The sequence below is a fragment of the Helicoverpa zea genome, chromosome 4 (genome assembly GCF_022581195.2).
Source record: "Helicoverpa zea isolate HzStark_Cry1AcR chromosome 4, ilHelZeax1.1, whole genome shotgun sequence".
Taxonomy (NCBI): Eukaryota; Metazoa; Arthropoda; class Insecta; order Lepidoptera; family Noctuidae; genus Helicoverpa; species Helicoverpa zea.
The window spans coordinates 3,245,223-3,269,047 of record NC_061455.1 but is presented as its reverse complement, the minus strand read 5'-3'; the positions used below and the strand labels follow the sequence as shown (position 1 = coordinate 3,269,047).

The following is a 23,825-nucleotide window of genomic DNA, read 5'->3' as shown; positions in this document are numbered from 1 at the left end:
ATATGATATACCTTATTATTAACCTTCAATCTTCCTAGAGGTCAATATATGCCATACCGGAAAAATCACATAAGCTTACTCATATCAGAAAATTCCTATGACCGCCGTGAAGGTCATAGCTAAAAAAAATCTGAAGAAGTCAAATTATGATGCTTATAGGGATACAGACCAGAAGTGACTTTGTTAATTGAGTCAATTGTGGCTCAGTACTTAAAGAACCTGCGTATCTCAAGTAAAAGTGTGCATATTCAAAACCAGATCATAGTTAAATCTTAAAATAAAAAAATATTTTCAGTTTATATCTTAGACATCAATATTTAACCCCTACTTTTGCATTTTTTTTCAATATACATGATTTATAACGATGAATAAAAATATTACCAATCCGTCTTGGGCAAGCATAGTGAATTATGCTCCTTCTTACAATACTTAAATGAAAAAGGCCTGGGTCCAGCAGTGGGATAAGAAAAGTGAAAAAGATGATGATAAATTATTATTATTCCTTTGAACTCCCCATAAATCTATAGAAAACTGAGAGCATGGTAAATAATTGTACCCATTAAATGCATAATAAGCTATTTCAAGGTAAACTGCTTTGTAGGTTAAACTGTCAGTATTTATCAATATACACAACTGTTAATGGATTTATGGTGTTTTTATATAAATAATAGTGTAAATAATAATGCCCTCATTTATGTGCAGGTATTGTATGCAATTTATGAGTTTGTATAATAGTATCATAAACATATCGCTGTTGGATATGTGGCTTTTCCTACTTGGAGCGATTGCCAATTAGGTAGGCACTGTTATTTTTTTCATATACATACCTATCCTACTTATATTATAAATGTGAAAGTTTGTGAGAATGTATGGATGTATGTTTGTTATTCAATCACGCAAAAACGGCTGGACCGATTTGATTGAAATTTGGTATGTAGATACGTGATACCCTGGATTAACACATAGGCTTGACTTTTTATCAACACACCACGCAGGTGAAGCCGCTGGCGGAAGCTAGTTTGAATATAAGAAGAACCTATGCATTAATAAATAAAAAAATCTCATATATATATAAAATAATAATCATTTTCTTAAAACAAAAATTATCCGACCAGTCATATTTTTGATACCAAAATATTGAATCACTGAAGATATTTTTTGTCACAGTTTATGGTGCCAACAGGTGTAAATATTTGCATTATATATTCATGAAGAATTAATAATACCGTTGCCATGACAATTTATTCAAACCATTTTTGTCATATCATGATTATACGTCATTGATCTCTACGCACAAATAAAAGATCAGTTTGTTTGTATATTAAATTAATTTATTGAAAGAGTCAATCAATAAAATTTTAAGGCCGCTATTAAAAATATGTATAAACAATGTATTAATCTATTGCCAAAACATTGATAAAATTATATTCAAGGTAAAAAATCAACGGTATATTTTTTATCCTAGAAAGGTAAAATTATAAATTATGTGAGTACGATAAATTACTCACATGCTCATAAAAATACTGATAGACTTATTCACAGCCAACTGTGACTAATTTAGGTATTTAAGAATCATATATTTAATTTCTAACTACATAACAAAAACTCTCTCTTTCGTCATTCTGAACCTACAGCCGAAACGCCCAATCTGCATGCCCCGGAGATTTACCTGTAGGTACTCAACGCGCTGGGAATGCGTGTTGATAAGCTGAGATGCTACTGCCTATCTCCGAGCAAGGGATTTCATATACCACGTAGTGCTGTGCCAGAGCCACATCTGTTTTTCACCACGTGGACGTGAGGTTGGCAATTGAGACAGAAAATAATTGTGACAAAAACATAAAAAGTAACTTGTACTTTTCTCGATAGAAAAAAAATCAGAACTTACCTCTAAAAATAACATTTTATGAATTTTATGTCGTAGTCATGTACTTTCTGTCACATTAAAATAATGAAGAATGTAGATAATATCTTATTAAACATTAATCAGAAATCAGTTTTTAAAGAAACATAAAATTGAATTTTAAATAAATTTTTATTTAGTATGGCGCTTACGTTATTTTTTTTCGAGCAGGTTACATGTTTCCTCTCTCTATCTATTTACGTTACTATCGCATAGTTCTATCCCTCTCAACCATTTACCCAGTTCGCCCGTGAACATCGCAACGAGGTATCGTCTTAACGCGCAAAAATGGATAACAGCATATAAAGCTGTAAGTACTACTGTCTTACTTTTTTATACCAATCCACATAAAATGTAACCGGTTTTTATTACTTAAACGGAGAATTACATAATAATGTGAATGCACTTTCAGTATGATATAGATCGGATTTTTAGTGGAATTTTATTACTTTGATATTCAAAAGTTATTCTTCCTTATGCAAGTACCTTTATTTATAAACTTACTTTACGTGATTTCCCAGCGCCTGGTTGACACTTCCCGGGACCCAAAGGCTGGTTTTTATTTCGCACAGAGGTTGAGCATTGCCATCCAACGTGGCAATGCTGCCAGCCTTTTGGGTACATTACCCAGTGACAGTCGTGGTGGCCTAGTGGGTAAGTCGTGGTGGCCTAGTGGGTAAAGAACCACCTCTCAAGTATGAGGGCGCGGGTTCGATTCCAGGTCAGGCAAGTACCAATGCAACTATTCTAAGTTTGTATGTACTTTCTAAGTATATCTTAGACACCAGTGACTGTGTTTCGGATGGCACGTTATACTGTAGGTCCCGGCTGTCATTGAATATCCTTGACAGTCGTTACGGGTAGTCAGAAGCCAGTAAGTCTGATACCAGTCGTCTAACTAAGGGATATCGGGTTGCCCGGGTAACTGGGTTGAGGAGGTCAGATAGACAGTCGCTTCTTGTAAAGCACTGGTACTCAGCTGAATCCGGTAGGACTGGAAGCCGACCCCGACATAGTTGGGAAAAGGCTCGGAGGATGATGACCCAGTGACAGCGATGAGGAGCAATTTTTTGATGCACTGTATTAGTTTTAAGTTGTATATATATATAAGTTTATTTTAACTTCTTTAAATTAATGTAAATATTTTGTAAATATGTTTCTACTAAATAAATTATATCCAGTCTTTACGTGATTATTTATTTAACACTTTGAAAGACAAAAGTTATTTACTATCTACCGTTTCCTTTATTTAAAAAATCTTTTGATATCCTCGCTCAGGTAATAATTCTGTAACTAAAACTATGGGAGTGTAACAAGCATTGAACTGGAAAGAGTTAACCTTCACATTGATTATAACACTCAGTTAATATCTATGTTAAAATAGATACAAACATGACAGCAGGTACGAAAACAAGCTATTTTTAGCAAAAATGTAATTAAACTGACGTGTTCAAGCTAAAAGATATTAATCAAAACTGCTCTCATAGAACCGGTTTTATTAAAAAAAATAGAAAAATACTTGGGCTTATCAATCACAAGGCATCTCTTTGAGCACTCAAACAACTGGAGTCGATATGAGCACAAAACTACTGCTACTATAAGTAATCAGCATTTTTGTTACTTCGCGTTTGATGTATGTGAGCCGATTAAAACATTTATTTTATTACAATTATTAGTATTTTTTAGTTGAGTGACAAATGCAGGATATGTGATTTGACCTGTCAATCATGGATCTTGAGACACAGCCTGGTGGCTGACAAATAAACGGACAGATGGACAGACGGAGAGCGTAGTTTTAGTAACAGCGTTCTGTTTTACTCTTTGGGTACAGAACCCTAGAAACATGACGCACACAATTTAATTATATTGGCATAGATGAAGGTTTGACTATTGCCTCTCCGGTTCGTCAAATCCTCTAAGCCGGACGTGGTACCTAGAAGTTTTTGTCTATGTTTTTTCTAAGAGCCGTAGAACAAAATAAAGAAACTTCTAGCTTTATTGGAGGTCGGACTTAAAATAGATCGGTTGACATAAAACGAAAGGTGTCATTCAAATTGGACAAAAACTTGTCAAAATATGCGCATTGGAATCGCTTGGTTTCCGGTCGAGTATCTGGCCAAACTTAGACGAAATAAAAGCTAAACTAATAATATTTAAATACATTTTTTTTTTCAAGACTTGTAAAATAAAATGGTTTGAAAATAAGAGCGAGCCTTTCCTATTTATTTACTATTTCTGTTTATTCTTTATTGCACACAAAACAATAAATTATAAAAAGAATAAATACAGTCATTATTTAAACCTATCGAAGATTTAAAATCCTCTGTTCGTGTCGGTTTATTTATCTTCTAGCTTTTAGTCTAATTCATCTATGTAAAACATCTTGGTAATTGACTAGCTGTTGCCCGCAACTTCGTCTGCGTGGGCAATATAGAATCGTCAAAATACTACTTATCCCGTAGGTGCATTCTTTCACGTGACAGTATAATTAGGATTAGCACTTAGCAGTCGCATAGATTCATTGATCAAGGTTGTGTTGTGGATGTGACCATTTATCTAAACAAAAGAAGTAAAGTTTGTGACGTTGTTCAGCCAATTTGGAAAATTATTACGTATGGTGCGTAAGTAATTTTCACAGGAAACAGCTATAATCTATGTCTACATGCTTTGAGTCTGACAAAGCCGTCATTTGTACATTTTCTGCAGCTGCTGCGACTAATCAGAAGCCAGAAAGTCTGTCAGTCTTACCATAATATGGATATCGTCTTGTGTAGTTGACTGGATTGTAGATAGGTAGTCGCTCCAAGCAAAATATTGGTACTGCCAACACCAACATAGTTGGGGAATAGCTGGATGGATGATAAAATGAGTCATCATCATCAGCAGGCGCATAGGGTAGGATAGTTTCACTTACTCATGGTAAGGCTGACCACACATTAGGCGTGCGCGATCCTCGGGCGTGTGAGTAGCGCGGGCGTCGCGAGCGCGCTGCGTGAACGTCGCGTTTTGCTGCCCTGCGGCATGTGTGAAGAGTGCAAGCGACGCGCTCGCGGCGAGCACGCGGCGCTCGAGTTGCGTTCTTACCCCTTCGCCCGCTATCCCCGCCGCCCGCTAAACGCCTTAGCAGTTAAACGTCAAGGAGAGCGGCGCGTGCGCGCCGCGAGCGCGCTGCAAATGCCGCAGGGCAACAAAACGCGACGCTCACGCAACGCGCTCGCGACGCACGCACGGCGCCCGCGCTGCTCACACGCCCGAGGATCGCACACGCCTAATGTGGGGGAGGCCTAAGCCGGGACTCCACCGAAATGTTTGCATTAGTTCACGAATAGGCAAAATGTATGTATCTGTGAGAGTCCACTTCATGTGTTCGTACTTGAAACCTGCAGTTTTGCCAAGATTTTCAGAATGTACGCTCGCAATTTGTCATTTCTTGGTGGAGCCAGCAAATCAAAAGAAACATAAGTGTTGTATACTGTGCGTCACTACCGCACACCGGGAAAATTTCGCTCTTGCGGAGGACGTTCATATACCATATTTTGTGTCACACGTAAACAGGACGACAGTAAGTATCCACCGAAACACTTTCAAAGATCTGATGAACGAACAAATCAGACCTGACTTGGTCACCTGGGGCCAATCAGAGCTCTATGAAGCGATAATACGCTTTGGCTCCTACTGTTATTGTGGTTTCTGAAAATTTATTCACCTCATTCAACGATGAATGTAATTCTGATGGTACTATTAAGAACACTTGCTTAGCGCAGAAGCTGACGTTGGCAGGTCAACTCTTTTGACTTCTCGAATAGGATACCATTGGTTTTTGTGCAATGCACACCTGCAATGCATTCTGAATTAGGATAGGATATAGGTGGATAGGATTTGCAACAGAGAACAATTCTGTCTTTGTGATTAAATGACATCAAACGTAGTTTTATATAAAAGGTGTTTTTTTAGACTTGGCTCGGATCTTACTGAGACTGTTCGTAATCGTGAACAGTGTATTTGCGATCAGAAGTTGAAAGTAAACATGTCTCTGGTATGCGGCGCGTAATTTGTACGTTTTCAGACGCATAAAGCATTTTACGTGTGTATGGTATTAAATCGAGAAAGCTCCCATTTCTTATCTGCACTTTGTATCTGGGCTTGTTTTTAAAGCTACAGAATCCTACATTACCTACCTCACGCTTAGCAGCGCTTGCGAGAGATAGATCCTCATTTCTTCTAGGATTAAGTTTACATATTTTGCATCAGAAAAAATAATTAAGGTCTACTTAATACTACTCACTCAAAGTAATTTGTTTTAAGGCCACCACATTAGTGGAAGATAAGCTAAACTATGTTTATGAAAAAATCCTGATATGAACTCCATCTGTAACTTTAAATGATAATTAATTGTTCCACTAAAGTCATCATTTTTGACATAATGTTCAAAAAATAATTTAGATGGCACCGTTTTAAATTTGGCCGAGAATTAATTTTCCTTTCATCAAGGTAATAATTATAGTTGGATTTTGATGTGGCACGGCAAACTGACAAACACTATTGAAATGTCTATCGAAAAATTACACTTCGTGTTTAAAATATGGTGAATTACGGAAAATACACAACTCCATCTGTTGAAATAATAATCCTCTATAAAGAATGTATGGTAATATTGTCATTACCACCTCGCTCCTTTGACAAATTGATGATGTATTTTATTTACCACAGATGGAGCTACTTTAACCTTGGCTAAACAAAATTTTCATATTTTTTTTTCTTCCGAAGTTACTTATAAAGGTGTGATTTTCTGTGTAAAGATTAATAATAGGTCTAACAACTAATATAAGTACAACATTCAAATGTACAGTTTTGACAAATAGATTGCGTGTTGTAATATTTTACATCTTGAATTCACAAAATTAATCATATCTTTGATAGAGTGAATCGATTTCGATGAAACAAAAACTAAGTAATACCCCAAGTTACGTAAAATTTTTGTATATAAGCATTGTCTGCATTTAATTCGTAGATTTTACGTGAATCGCGAACAAACAAACAGATAAACAGACAAACAGACAAAAATGATGGAAATGGGTTCTGTTAGTTATCCTTTAACATACTGGCTATTTTTTTTTTGTCAATTTCTGCAATGTACAAAAATTACTTTTCTACAGATTTATTATATGTATAGATATAGATGACAGATCAAATGTCATGTGCGTCACATGTTCCTTGGTTGAAAGTCGAAAGATAATCCTTCTATAATATTCTCTTTGATTATATAATATTCTTATAAAAATAACTCGCCGAAAAAATGCGACAAACAAATTCTTCATCATGTGCCTAGCTTTTTCCCAACTATGTTGGAGTCGACTTCCAGTCTAAAAGGATGCAGCTGAGTACTGTAACGTAGTTAGAAACTTTTTCGTTTGTAAGGTTTTATTCGTGAGATATTTTTGATACTGACCGGGCAATCATTTCAAATGTATTCGATTTGTTCCATAGAATAAGTTTTTTATATTGAAGTGTGTCACTTCACCTCTCGAGCCCAAGCAATAAACGTCGTGATATCGAATCAGTTTTTCATTTTGAGCAAGATAATTATTCCCGGCGCCTCCACAGGGATAAGATGGTGAGCTACTCCATCTTCGTGAGAAGATGATGTCCACGGCAGAGCTACTTCATCTTCAGTACGAAGGAAGATGAAGATAACCAATGTGGTCAAGCCTGTGTTATTTTTATAAGTTTTTTTTTTACATTGCTCTGTAAATCTGATCCCAAAATTATTATCTGATTTGGTTTTGAAAAAAAAAATATTTGGATGGTGAATTGAGGTTGAGATCAACTTCGCAATAAGGGGCATAGCCTCGCGAAGAGTGTTTGCTTGACACAGTGGTTTCTGCCGAAGATTTATGATCCCTATGTTTGATTTATTTATTATTTAATATTCTAAAATTGTAAAAAAATAATTATTGGGTAAGATGTTTAATTATATCACGTTAGGTGAGAAACTTTGATAACGGTGACTTATCCCTTCATCTGACACGTTAGCGTCCGGCGAAGTTGTAAGTTGTCAATACAAAGTTTTTCTTCGCTTGAAAGGTAATCCCTTCAGGACGGGTGTTCACTTTGAATATCCTTTGCTACTAGAGGCATGTTTCGGGGCTTTTTGCGTGGTTTTGCCTTGAAAAAGTTCACGATAACCTGTGTTCTCGAAGTGCAATTTGGCACAGATTAAATAACTCACAAACAGGTTATTGTAAACTATCCCGTTGTGAGGGACGTGTTTTTAATTTCCACGCATAGGTAAATTTTAAGTTAAGTTTAGGTAGGGACATTTAATATGATTGCCAGCCTACAGCTGCGCTTTTGTGATAAAGTTTCGACTTTATCCTAAGGGCGTAGCTCGTGTAACGTAGTTAGAAACTTTTTCGTTTGTAAGGTTTTATTCGTGAGATATTTTTGATACCTACTGACCGGGCAATCATTTCAAATGTATTCGATTTGTTCCATAGAATAAGTTTTTTATATTGAAGTGTGTCACTTCACCTCTCGAGCCCAAGCAATAAACGTCGTGATATCGAATCAGTTTTTCATTTTGAGCAAGATAATTATTCCCGGTACGACAGTACCAGTGTCTTACAAGGAGCGAATGCCTATCTGGCCTTATAAACCCGGGCAACCCAATACCCCTAGGTAAGATTGGTTGACAGACTTACCTAGTGGCTTCTGACTACCCGTAACGATTGCCAAAGATGTTCAAATGACAGCCGAAACCTAAAGTTTGCGACAATAAAACTATCTGCCACTTTTAATACGAAATAAGAAGTATGTGGCATTTTAAACACTAGGCAAAACAAGTGTATATTGTAATTATTAACCCATAATTATACATTGTCGATCTACCACATAACACAAATTATAGAGCGAATAACAAACGTTTATTATTTATAACCCATAGACAATTATGACGTACGCAATTGACGTAATAATCTGTGCCTCTAAATACCTAAGATAATAAATCATAATCACTAATGTTGAGGAAAATACAAATAACACGGTGTGTATATCAATTATTTTATTAAAAAAATGCGTTGAAAAATATTGTCCTTTTAATGAAGGAACTTTTTTTCTTCTCGGCAAAATATACCTAAACCAGAGAGTAGGTATATAGGGAAAGTAAAGGTATTAGGAGACTATACATATAGGCGCCCACAACAGTAACTTACCTTCTTCCTATTGCCCAAGAAACCTATCGCTATTAGACTAAACTAAGGTATTGGTTTCGCTTCACAGGTTATCCTAGCACACTTTTAAATACATATTTTTAATGATAAATATACCTATTTAATAAATTATTTTTAACCTAAATCAGACCTTTTAAAAAAAATGCCGCATAAATCCAAAAAAAACCTAAATGAAATATCACGTACTAAGAAGAATAATAACACTAAACTATTATTAAGATGAGCCTTAATCTCAAATCATTAGGTTTAAAGGTTAAGAGGAAAACTAATCAAAAAAATATTGGTTGACAATTTAATATTAATTAATCTTAATTGATATAAATCGCATCATTTATTTTTCGTTTTGTTTAATTGCATTGGTATAATCTCCTAAAGCCGATGGAGTAACGATCAGTAGTGTTGCGTCGCTGCTTAACTGCGCACGCGTTAACCGTATCGCGACTCCCGCGCAGCGGTTACGAATTAAACATCGAAAATCGAATTTCGTAATAAAAATTTCTCGATTACAGAATCGATTACAAGTTTCTATTGCATTATTTTGAGTTTCAGTTTTAAAATAATAAAGACGAATTATCAATACGTGATTTATAATTTGTGATTTTATATCCATGAAATAATAGTGCAAATATATTTTCAAAATGTCGAACGTACCTCTAGTTCGCAAGGCTATAGTGGGGGCCGCTTTGGCCCATGCCACCCCTTCGAGTCACCCTAACCCTATGACGTTAGATGAGAGTCAAGAAAGCCAATGGACGCCGGCGGCACTTGAAAGGGCCGGATCCACTTTGAAAGCACTGAATCGTATGGCGAAACGACCACCGGTGCATATTGTGTTTGAAGATGTCAGCTACACAGTTAGCTCACATAAAGGTATGTTTTAAATTTTATTTTAAAATTAAGAAGGTAGGTATACATTGTTTCTTTATTTAAAAAAAAAATAATGTACATAAAGATCAAAAAAATATTTATAATTGTAAAGACATAAAAAGTCCTGGTGATGATTTTTTTTTCGATTTAGGCTCGGGAGATGATAGTTTGTTTTCTTTTTCGGCTGTGATAAATCTGATATAAAATAAATAAGTAGGCATCATTGTCGAATACTGGAGTTTTGTTACAACGTAATGTTTATATTGTGCAATCATTAATGTAAGTTTGTTGAATGTTTCCAATGACCCGAAATAAAAATATTTACAAAATATGCTGATAATATTTTGATAATCGGCTATCATCTCAATGCAAATTGGTCACACAATTATAGAATGCTATGCATCTTTAAATAAAAGTCTTACACCTTATTGTCATCCAAATATTTAAATATAACTTAATTACTTTTGTAATTTATCTCAAATCTAGGTATATATTTTTTTTATAAAATTGTATAAAAAAGCTAAAAAATAAACAATGCATAAAAATAAAATAATATATACTAATAAGTTCTATTTAAAAACACTAAATTTAGAAAAAAAAAAACTTATTAATTTATCGATTTGTCTAGACGATAAATAACTGCGTCACTTTGACGTCATTCAAAGCTCGTTTAGAAGCCGAAACTATCATTAAAACTGTTTTCCGGGGCATTCAAATCGGCGTATCAATAATCTTCATAAATTAAGTTTTATTCATATTGAAAGTAAACATAAAGTTCCGCGAAGAAACAAGAAATAAGGAACATGAATGTATTAAAAAAGGACATCCAGAGCCTGATTTTGAAAAATAAGTACCTACGCCGCCCCAAACCATACCTTTTTTCGCCAAAGAAACTGTTTCAACATTATAATTTTTACAACCAATGTGATAAAATATATGATCGGATCGTTACTATTATCCAATGATTTTTGGAGTGTTTACGTAAGAAACATCTTAAAATTTAATTACAGAACATAAAACAGAAATAGAATTGTAACTATGGTAGGTACTCGTATAAAAAGAATAAAATATAATATTTACTAATTTTAAAACTACATAAAACAATAATTTTACAGTAAAATCACATGATTATATTATTATGTATAAAGAAGCAGCTTACTTGAAAATTCTCAAGCCGTTTTATTTTTAATGTTCAATAATTAATTTTTATTTGTAAAAAATCTGCATACAATTTATTTAAAACTAGGAAAATGTAGCATAAAAAAGTCATCTGTTAAGTTAGTAAAAATATTTTGCAGCATACCTATAAAATGATATATATTCAAATAAAAAAATATAATCCTCATTGGACTAATATTATGATATTTTAAATAAATTATATAATTATTTGACCTTAACCTTAAGCTTTTAGAGTAGGAATTGGCTGAAAAATAATATCCGTCAATACCACGTGTATCGAGATTCCCAAGGTTAATTTCAAATTGGTGTCTCCAATCCTGATACGTCAAATCATTTGAACATCTTTGACATATATATAAATACGATACTTCTATTACTAGTAGCATAATAAAAAGGATATGTTTTTTTGTTTGTACCCTGAAGACTCCGAAACTACTAGACCAATTTTTGTAATTCTTTCACTGTTGGGAAGCTAGACTATACCCAAGTAACACAATCTTAATTTTATTCGGATACGGGTAGCGATTCCCACATGACGCATGGGAAACCGTAAACCGTTTATTTATAGTTCAATAGACAAAGAAACTTAAATTATTTCAATTTCAATAAAAAAATATAAGTGATAAATTGGCAAATAAATGACGCAGTCATAAAATGATTTTGCTGTAAAGGCATAACATGATTCATATAAATAAATGGTGCCAAGGATCTCGTGGATAAATATTGATAAGACAAAACATTTGAACATTATTTTGAAAATATTTTCAGGTATTTATAGTAAGTAATCAAAATACTAGGACAATAATTGTGTTGGCTCAAAAAAGTATTTATAAAATGCATGCGACTATCTATAGGCACTATCTTAATACATATACAGGGTTACTGGTAAGTAGACCGCATCCTTTCATGAGGTGATAGTATAGGTCAATACGGACAAAGACCATGGGGTACACTGGGCAAAAGTTAAGCCGTTTCAAGATAATCGAATTTTAAGATCTTTTCTTAAAATGTCGTCTAGGTACACGTATAAATTTTTATTATTAGTCAAAAGCCTTGTTTTGGTGGATTTTTGTGTGTTTTTGGATAGAAGATGAATCACTTCATAATAACAAACCATAAAACTGTACAAATCACAGAGGAAATTATAGCGAACATCAATTACTTTTTTAGTAGCTATTTTCTCAAAAAGCGCTTCATTTTTTTATCCAGTGTACCCCATGGTCTTTGTCCGTATTGACCTATACTATCACCTCATGAAAGGATGCGGTCTACTTACAAGTAACCCTGTATATACTAAAGAGAAAACAATTCTTAGGTTTGTTTGCCTGTTTATACTAACTAAACATCTGAACCGATTTAAAAAATGATTTCACTGTTAAAAGCTACACTATCGCTAAGAAATATACTTTGTACTAGATTCCATATGTGGTAAAAAAGTAGCCTATGTGTTAATCCAGGGTATCACCTATCTACCGACCTAAATAAATCGGTCCAGCCGTTTTTACGTGAAAGAATAACAAACATACATCCATACATTCTCAAAAACTTTCACATTTATAATATTAAAAATAGTAGGATTTTATCCGGGCACAGAAAGAAACTGAGCCAGGTTGGGGGTAAAACCGCGGGAAAACAGCTACCTAGTAATTTATCCATGCAGTAGGTACATTAGCAGTTGATTAAAAATTAACATATCATAATGGGTTGGGTTGTGGTCGCCGACCGCGAGCGTGCAGTTGGTGACCAGAGGCCTATTGGTCGCGCAAACCGAGCCTAGAATTTAGTTACGTTTAGCGTTGTAATTCTGTATTGTAATATATGTTAAGGTAGTATTTCTGGATAAGTACCTGTGTTCTGTTATTTGAACAAATCGTTTCAATAGAAAAAGTATTTCAATATGTTATTGGTTAATTTTTTTATGTTTGGTTTAAATTAATATCTTTCGCGTCAAAATTACATTGTGTTCTGTACCTATTCACTCTTCCTGTTATAACTAGAAAGGACTGGCGATGGACAAATTTCCAACAACCTAGCTGTCGGTGATCTTTCTAAAGTTGAAGATCAATATTCAACTACACTATCAGGTTTTCATCGTCATGAAAATGGAATATAAAAATTAAGTCTTATCAAAAAAGTCAAAATATGGTGTAAGGAGGTATATTTTAAACATCACGAATACGCAAAATGAAGAACAAAAATGTGATACCTACTGCCACTTAATGAGATATTATTATTTAAATGCAATTTAATTATGAGGATCTCAAAATTAAAAAAAGAACTATAATATTATAATCTAAGATCAATTTGATTGATAATGAAAAATATATTAAAGAAACGCAATAAAATCCGAGTAGTTTTATTAATTATATGAAGCCGATTTTATGACTCATAATAATCCTATATGTTTTTGCATGTTCCTAAACATTATCTTGCAATAAATTGAATTAGTTTATTAATATTCTTTTGTGGTAGCAGTAAAGTGAAAAAAAAAATTAGGCATATTTTATTTTCTTGTTTAATGAACGAAAAACATTTGTCCCAGATCTCTAATCATTTTTTTTTTGTTTCTTATCATTTCCATCTTATCCGATTTTTAAAATGCATTTACTTCGGTCCATCCATTTAATACGACGCCACAAACGATGCAATGCTACAGAACTGTCTAGATTTTTTTTGTAAGTATTTTTTTGTGTATTTAATGATCATAACAAAATCCAGTGCAACTGATTAAACCAGAACCGATAGATAATAAATTATACTTCTAAAGAATTAAATAAAATGCACTTTTGATGTATATTTTAATACGTATTTGTTACGGTATTATTAAATACACATAATGTAAGTACGGTCCTGCGCCTGATCTCTCTCCGGTCGTGTCGGATTGCCGTCCCATCGGGTTATGAGAGTGAAGGAATAGTGAGTGCCCCTGTGTCTGCGCAAATGCTCGTGCACTATAATATGTCCTGCGCAGTTGCCTGATCTCCTTACATGAGATCAGCCGCCGTAGTCGATAATCAGCTAGGAGGACATCATCATCATTAAATATACAAATTATGTAAGGTTGGTTGTAAACAATACTTATATTTAAACGATAGTGCGTTAACTGACTAGCTGGTATTTCAGTGGAAATTCTCTAACCTATTCTAAGAACGGCAATTGACCTTTTACTAACAGCTAGGAAGTGTTTATGTTTAAAATACATAATAATCTTGTTTCATAATGATAGTTCTTTGAAATAGATACTTGTGTAATATATGTATAGATGAAAATTGGTCGCAATAATGTAGCTCATTCTGAAGTGTACCAAAAAGGATTCAAATGATCTTTCTAACGTGATGGGTAAACCTGAACCCGAATAATAAATTATACTCAAAAATATTTCAGTAGCCCACTCGCAAAAAACATCCGACTTTTAAAATTCGGAATCGACATTTTTTGGTTTCATATTTTGATTGTATCACAATAAAAACAGAAGATGGCATAGTCACAATGTCCACTGAATATTCAGTAGATATTGTTCACATTATCGAAAACAATGAAAACCAATAGAATTTACCTACATATTTCAGCCAACTTTAAACACCTTTACGACAATAACAGTTTCTATCTCCGCCATTACTCATAGAAACTTTCGAACGATATAGAAATTTCTCAAAAGGGACGGTCACGTTGTCACAATAAAACTACTGAAACTATTTCTGACTCCTACCTTCATGGAGTAAGGAATCATTGCGGAGATGCCATAAGAAAGGTAGGTCAGACGCCTTCTTGTAGGTTGTGGCGGACTAAAACCTTTATAGTCGGAACTTTTTGTGTGTGTGTTTTATTTTATATTTTATTAATTTTTCTCCGTCAAAATAGTCTGACAGTTTAAAAATACTTTTACAATCTTGCTGAAGCATTTTTATTAAATACAGTCCTATTCAGGCCTGCGTAGTACGCTTATGAGCATCTCGCTTAGATGCTACAAGGTCAAAGTAACGTATGGTGGGCATGATCTAACGATTCGTTTAGGTTTCTCGTCAAATCAAAACCGATCTGTTGAAGGTTGGTCTTGATTGATTGGTGATTTTATTTTGCGGGTTCCATAGAAGGCGCGTAAGAGCGGACCTAGTATCGTTTCTCGTTCCCCGAACCCCCGTATTTTAGCGTGCTACTTTCTCAGGAGATTTTGCATTATGACATCTCCGCTAGTCATTTTGTTCTCCGTGCCTGCTACCTCTGATTGCACCCTTGTGTGAGATTCATAGGAAAACTTTGAACTGTTCGAAGTTTTTTTTTTCATAGTAATCGTTACTGGAATTTATTGTGAAAGGAATTTATGTGTGTTTCCAAAAGTGTTCAAGTTGAGGCACTTATTTCGTTGAATGACATATGCCTAGTAAATAAAACGCTTTGCAGGCAGGTAAGTTGTAAACTAAAAAAATAAAAAACGAAAATACAGATCGAACATCTTATGATCAATTTAATGTGATTATTTTAGTTAGTATCAATAAAATTAAACCAAATAAATACATAGAATATTAATGGTTGTTTTTGTTTTATTTTGATTTGCCTAATAATTACCAATTATGGTGAAATAGATTGATATAAAGTGGTCCTTAAGCCTACTAAAAAATGAATCAATAGAATATATCAGGTTTTTATCAATTGTTTTACATTTAATACTGTTTAGCATATTAACTTCTGAAATAATCTGGTTAGACTGGCAATAATACAAAAAAAAACATGACAATACACGCGTATATCACAATGGCCAGTAATTTTCATATACCTTATTTACTGGAAATGGAACGGAAACAATTAGGTACCTGAAATTACTAGCTCTGTGCTCACCGGAGTCGGCGATGCGTGAGTTTAGATGGCAATAACATTGTTTTTGTATATGTACATGCATGCATTACATAATGATTGTATATGTTGGTAATTGATTAGGGGGTAACGCTGTGGAAATGAAAAACTAGCTTCTATGTCTAACTAGTGATTAAATGCTACGACTGTTACTGTTGCAGCCTTTTTATCGTCCCACTGCTGGGCACAGGCCTCCTCTCACACGGAGAAGGATTGAGCATGCTACGACTAAAACCACCCCACTATAAAACGTGGTCAGCTTTAGTTCTAGGTTTTGATCATAAACTTGGTTTGGGACGTTGCTTGGTTTAAGCCTAATACTAAACTGGAAAGTGTCTAAAAGTTGGTACAGAACATAAAGTATATTAATAGGTATTTTTCCATAAAAAATAACATAAATTACTTTGCACTTTAACCAAAAGGTAAACAATCTTGATATGAATTTTATTTAAAAAATCAGTTAAGAAAAAATAAAATTTTATTTGTTCAATACGTGTTTGTATAATATAGTGTATAACTCTTAATCAGGTAGTGAATTATAATAACAAAAAACAACAAAATACTTCTATAAATAACTCCTCATAAAGTAGGTTATCATTTCAAAAATTGCGCTGTTGCTAGGTATGTTATAAACTCTAGGTCAAATATTAAAAAGTTGAATCAAAATCGTGATAATATAAACCGCAAAACGATCTCACCACATCATAAAATTATGCAAAACTTCATCGAAACCACACTTTATGTGGTCCTATTATGTCAATACCTATAATACCGAATAAAAAGTTGTATAATAGTGTGTCAGAACTTAGAACTTTTAACTATCACTGAGACCTTGGAATATCTAATTTGAATTGAATTTAAACCAAAATCTTCAACCAGGTTTCTAAAAAAACCGGCCAAGTGCGAGTCGGAATCGCACACGAAGGGTTCCGTACCATTATTTATAAAATTAGCAAATAATCACATTTGTTGTATGGGTGCTGCCAAAATATTTATGTTATTCTAGTTTTCAGTATTTGTTGTTACAGCGACAACAGAAATACATCATCTGTGAAAATTTCAACTCTCTAACTATCACGGTTCATGAGATATAGCCTGGGGACAGACGGACGGACGAGCGAGAGACAGGAGCGAAAACAGTGGGGCCCATTTTACCCTTTGCGTACGGAACCCTAAAAACGATTCACACGGATGTATAGATGATGAGATGATATCGTGTACAAGTATAAATACTCCTAAAGACACATTTATACTTGTACACGATATCATCTGCCTAGCCTTTTCCCAACTATGTTGGGATCGATTTCCAGCCTATCTGATGTCGTCAACCCAGTTACCCGGGCAACCCAATAAGTAAGACCTTACCCTTGGTATTACTGGTTGTCAGTCTTACTGGCTTCTTCTGACTACCAGTAACGACTACCAACGATGTTTAAATGACAGTAGCCTACAGTTTATCGCACCTTCCGAGACACGGTACTTGTACACAACACTAATAATAAATACCAACTTGGATGATAACAGTCTTAGTTAAAAATATGTTTTCATAATGTCAGTACTACAACGCCTACCTAACGCATCCAAATTTCCTTTGAGGCGTGACCATTAAAGAAACAAAAGGGCCCCTTAAAACTATATACCCTTCATGAACAAAACCAAGTTGGAACTTAAAGTACTTAACGATAACTAATGAATAAAGTTTCTCAATTGCTTTTACGCATTGTTCAAATGTATTTGTAAGGCTTCTGACTGGTGGAAAATTGTGTGTAAGTACTTACGACGAAATTAGACTGATATTGGGAATATATTTTCAGTCACCACTGAAAAAGAAACCAATTAAAGAATGCTTAACTGAATTATTATTAGCATCGTTGTTAAAAATTGAGTCTTATAAGCCAAAGAATAAAAAATATAATATTAAATTCAAGATAGGAATAAAAGTGTTTACTAAAAGGCGAAATAAAATATTCGCTATCCAAAAGTCATCGAAAACAGGACACGAAACAATTTGAAATGTGGAAATTATCAAGTGAAAATACCCGTTGTATGCCAGAGCGCAAAAATACGCGAGACACAAATGATTTTCTATTGTTTTATAGAGAGAGGTATTTAGCGACATACAAGCAGTTAATTCAGTGAGAACTATAATCATAATCACGGTACAACATAGTAAAGAACATAGTTAAATCAACATTACTTTATGACTTAATGTGCATATTTACATCATTTATCTGCAATAGGTATGTTACTTACTGAGTTACGCATACGCGCATGCGTGTCTGTTTCACTCCATTTGCTATTGAGGAAAATACTTGCACTATTGCTTGGATCTTAATGAAACCTAAAACATTATACTTGTTGTAGAAAATAGATTATTGTATGTAGAAGCTAATGTACAAAAAGAAGGACATTCGTAAAATAGATTATTAATAAATAAAAATTATCGCATTGGGGTAATCTGTAATGGTAAATGTACCTAGGCGGTCCCATAATGAACTGGCCTGATATAGTTCTAGGCGACATATCGCTACATGTTATGTGGCATGAAAAAGTACGTTTATCGTGTACTTAATATAAAAAAGACGCATCGATAAGGAACTGCTTAGTTTTAGTTTAGCAAGCATTTTAATGAAGAAAGTCGCTTATTTTTTCCAAATGTCGAAAACTGAGTATCGAAGTCTCATAAAGTTTTTGTTTAAAGCAGGGTTATCCCCTGCGCGAATAAAAGAATGAATGAATGGCGTGTATAAGGAGTCTGTCCCCTTCTATAGCACAGTGAAAAATTTGGTTAAAAAGTTTCGCCTCGGGAGAGAAACCATCGAAGACATTGGGTATGACGGTTGGCCTGTGGAAGTGCTCACTTCCGAAACAATTGCTCCTGTTGAAGAGGAGGTTCGGAGTGACCGCCGTTTGAAGATTAGAGAAATTGTAGCTAGCCTTGGGCTCTCTAAAAGTATTTTTCAAAATGCGCTCCATGAACATCTTCACATGAAAAAAGTGAGTGCAAGTTCTTTCAGCGGTACAGAGACGGGCGCTGCGTTTCAGAGTTTTTGGATCTTTGTGCAGGAAAATTCAAAGATGTGATCGAGCGGCTAGTGACTGATGATGAAACTATGATTTTGTATTATGATCCACAAAGCAAGCGCGAGTCAATGGAATGACGTTATAAGGATGAAAAGCCCCCTAGAAATGCAAAAGGCTGCCTTTTTTGGAGTAAAATTGTGATTACTTTTATAAAGGTGAAGAAATATTAATTCGCGGATGTCAAAAGTGTATTAGTATTACTTTTTGTTATATTGAAAAATAAAATCGGTTTCGTCGCATTTCCTCCATTAGTTCATAGTTAGGCCAATTCATTATGGGTCCGCCCACGTATGTTGATAAATAAATAAATAAAACATACAAAGACAACGTATATAGGTCTCACCTTTTAGGTAAGAATATTTTTTAAGGTCATTCACAAATAGATTATATTAAAAAAATAGAAAATACAAAGAAAAACTTCTTATTGTTTAGTCATACCTTTTAAGCATATATATACCTATATTCTCTCTTTTTGCAAAAGAAGCATGGCAATTTTTTTAACCAGTTCCAAAAAAGAGCTGGTAGTTTATTTCGGTTTTATCTAATTTATTTTAATGTTTTACCTCAGAACTTGTTGCCAATGAACTCATTTAATTTTTTTTTTTTTTTTGGGAAGACAAGGTTTCAAATTGGTCCCATTTGAATTTCATTAATTTTGGTTTGGCGGATTTTAATTATATTATGGTGAATGTTACTAAAAACGACGTGAAAATGAAAACTAAGAACTAAAGATTTATTTAGTTGGTCATTAATGTTTTGTTTATTGCAGAAAAATATTTTATCCTCTACAAAAGACAAAAATATGCACAATCTAGCAGAAATCTTATTTTTTCTTTTAGAGATCAGTGACTTTAAAGACTCAGGTAACTTTGAATTTCACTGCATTTATCTTGATCTTAGAGGTTATTGACACATACCTACACAGTTGTCTTCACTCCACTTTCATATCTGCATCGATTCACGAGTAAGTTTTCTTTTCCACTCCTACACAACGTGTAATGCGCAAAACGACTTTTGATTTAATTGAAAAAATTCTGAGTGAAAAAATAAACATTTTTATGAGCTAAACGATTCTTAAAACCCTTATGTTTTTTCTTCTTTTGGTAAGTCCTACTGGTGATTCAGGATGCTTTTTAGCGAGTTCGTTCACTCACGTCATAATCTAATTATCAACAGGCAGGGCAATATTTTAAAGTTTTTACCGATATTAGAAAGTGGTTTAATTGGTTTTGCTATACATTACTTTTCTTTGGTTTTAATGTACTTTCTTATGTACTCCCCTTGTGTACTCCCCTTATGTACTCCCCTTGTGTACTTCCCTTATGTACTTCCTTATATATTCTCTTTTTGTACTTCCTCATATCGGGTGTGTCTTACCCAAGACACTCAAGAAAAGGCCAGTATTTCTCCGCCCTGGGATGAATTGAATATAAGTGTCAATAACCACTTCCTAATTACGGAGGGCAAACCCACTGGAAGTACAATGAACATAATTATTTGTCATTACTTTTACCATTGTATGCAAACCAGAGGTATGTACAAGTAGGCGCCCGGGTGTCACCATTGTGCGGACAGCCCCGAGGACACGGTGGACCACACAGTCCAGGTGTGCCCCGCATGGGAAGGGCACCGCCGGGTCCTCGTCGAGGCTTTGGGCGGCGGCGACCTCTCGCGTCCGGCCCTGGTTCAGGCCATGGTCCGGGGCGAGAGGGAATGGGATGCCGTCGCCTCCTTCTGCGAAGCGGTCATGCTCGAGAAGGAGGAGGCGGAACGCCAGAGAGTTCGCACCTCTCATCCCGGCCGCCGCGCTGGACCAGGTAGACACCATGGGCGCCGGGTGTCGCGAGATGACTCCCGGCCACCGTAGGCGTGGGTCTGTGGGCGGTGAGTTCGGGTGGCTCATCGTCCCTCTGTCTTCCTAGACGACAGACCCGTGTCGACGGCGCGCGTTGTTCCACGCGCTCCTCAAAGAGACGTCAGCAACCCCAGCGGGGCCCAGCAGGGCCAAGGCCTGCCGGGGCTGCGGGTTGTTCGAAAGAGATACCGCGGCCCTGGTACATAAAAGGCCTATGACGGAACACGACGATTTTAGTCAGTAAAAGTCTGACACTCCCTCACCGCTGCTAACCCACAGCGGGAGGGGTCATTTGATGATTTTACGTCGATAAAAAAAAAAAAAAAAAAAAAAAGGTATGTACAAGTAGGTACCTATATGTCAAAGTTCGAGACGTTGAGTAATTTCGATGCATTTTTAGGAAATTAAATTATATTTGCATTATATATGTTGATTGTTATTATAATAGGCTAAGTTTTTACGGCAAAATTAATATAATTTTAACTTTTTTAAATGTTTTGCTATGCCAATTAATTAATATGTTAAGTCAGTTCCCACAACATTAGTTATTTAAAACCATCAGTTATTTAACAATACCGTGAAATAATCAAATACTCTTAAAATTAAGTTTTTGTCAAATCTTCTTTAACAATTCACCTTTATGTATTATTTTATTTCCCGAATTTCAGCATTGTTTATAATACGACAAAGAGCTGTTTTAATTTCAGAAGAGTTCCAGAAATTAATAAATAATTACTGTGATTATCTTCATTACGTAATTAATTTCTGAGAAATCTCTTTATTTAACTTTAATCATTTTATTTATCAATAAATGAATAATTATTCAGGTGTACTATGAAATAAAAATGTGTGTTTCGCAGGGCACGTTAAACTGTAGGTCCCGGCTGTCTGTGAACATCTTTGGTAGTCGCGTTACTGGTTAGAAGCTATTAAGTCTGACCAAGGAGTATTTGGTTGCCTGGGTAACTAACTGGGTCGAGGAGGTCAGATAGGGCAGTCGCTCCTTGTAAAACTCTGGTACTCAGCTACATCGGGTTAGACTGGAAGCCGACCCCAACATAGTTGGAAAAAGTCCAGGCAAATGATGATGAATTTATTAATAAATCGAAATAATTATTCAGGTGTACGTATGAAATAAAAATGGCTAGTGGTAGTATAAATTGGTGAAGCACGAGCGGCGTACAGTTTGCACCTCGTTACGTGGGGAAAAATTAATAAAACCTACCGCTGCCGACGATAGTCACATCCGAATGCATTCAACTGACACAAGGATGTCGAAATACTGGAAGTGACACGCAAAAATAACGAAACAAATAGTATTAAATAAACTTTTGTTTATGAAAAGATGTTATGTTTGTGAAGTGTGTGTTTCGATAGTGGATATTTTATAAGCATAATTAGGCCCAGTGACTAGCAAAAAACCGGCCAAGTGCGAGTCGGACTTGTGCACGAAGGGTTCCGTACCATCCAAACTAATAAATATTCTATACATATTTATCGAAATTTAATAAAAATGAGCAAAAAAATCACGTTTGTTGTATGGGAGCCCCCCAAAATATTTATTTGATTCTAGTTTTCAGTATTTGTTGTTATAGCGGCAACAAAAATACATCATCTGTAAAAATTTCAACTCTCTAACTATCACGGTTCATGATACAGAGATACAGCCTGGTGACAGACGGACGAATGGGCAGAGGAGCGAAAACAATAGGGTCTCGTTTTGGTACGGAACCCTAAAAACGTACAAAATATCAGAAAAAAATAAATATTTTTTAGTATAGGTAAATACAAGATCAAACATGAGAGGATTTCGTTTATTATGTTTAGGTAGGTACTTGCGATAAAATCCTTCCTGTATTCGAGGCCACGGGCAATTATTTCCGTATCAGCCCAAAAGATGAATGAAATCATAGATTGAATAGGTAGAGAACCGGAATAGTTATTAATTTATATTCATAGCTAAAATTACTTTGTTTTGATTGTATTTGATCTCGAGATTGTGTTTGTTTCGCTCTGCTGACCAAGTTAGCTTAGTTCGAGCGTAACTCTTTGTTATTTATAAAATAGGTAAATAACAATCCCAAAAGGGGCTTAAAAAGGGATTAAAAAAAAATATTCAAAATTAAATTTTTAGTTGTACAAAATACACAACACACCCAAAGAAGACACAGGCTCTTGCAGCTCTAGCTAGGCTCGGGCAGTTTATTAATTGATTGATAAACTGCAAATCTGAAGAAGTCGATAAAACTACAATAAATCGCTTGAAAACCAGTCCACTTCTAGCCACAGCACATCTTCGCAACACTATCCATATCGATATGCAATTTGGCAGTTTCGCGGCTTCGCTACGAATATGCGATATTCGGCAAACCTATCGCGGCTCCGGCCGATACATACCGTGGACGTGACAGAGATTTTGTCTGTTTGCACCGTGATTCTGTGCCTCGTTTATTTTTGGTATGGCTCTTCTAGTTTGTTTGTTTGCGTGTTATCTTTAGTTTGGAGTTTGATAGTTTGAGTATTATTGGGTGGTATATTGAATTGAGGCGGTTAAGGATTTTGTTCGGTTGTGAGATTGCTTATCTTTTAAGGTTCTATTATTGAAATAGGTACTGAAGAAAAGAGTGGTGACCAATTTTTTTTTTATCTTACGGGCAATAGTTTTCTTAATATATCTATTGAAGTTTGCGACTAAAATTGTTATAGTTGTTATCATCAGGTATAGATCTACTTTTTTCGAACATATTTTGACTTCGCGTAGATATTTTAACCTTTACAACATATCACTTTTAAAATAAAGTTATATGGATTTAGCTCATATATTTTGCCTTGATCTTTGGACCATGATACTAATAAT

General features: G+C 34.8%; 1 protein-coding gene across 2 annotated transcripts in view; it reads left to right on the top strand.

Annotated features, from left to right (window-relative positions):
• Nucleotides 1-9,572: 9,572 nt before the first annotated feature.
• Nucleotides 9,573-23,825, top strand: part of LOC124629724 (ATP-binding cassette subfamily G member 4-like) — a 52,865-nt gene continuing 38,612 nt past the window's right edge. The window contains exon 1 of one of the 2 annotated variants that reach the window (XM_047163243.1): nucleotides 9,573-10,002. In XM_047163243.1, the coding sequence (XP_047019199.1) occupies nucleotides 9,771-10,002 (232 nt within the window). In that variant the 5' untranslated portion in view covers nucleotides 9,573-9,770. The remainder of the gene's footprint in view (nucleotides 10,003-23,825) is intronic. The other variant, XM_047163242.1, reaches the window with a different exon arrangement.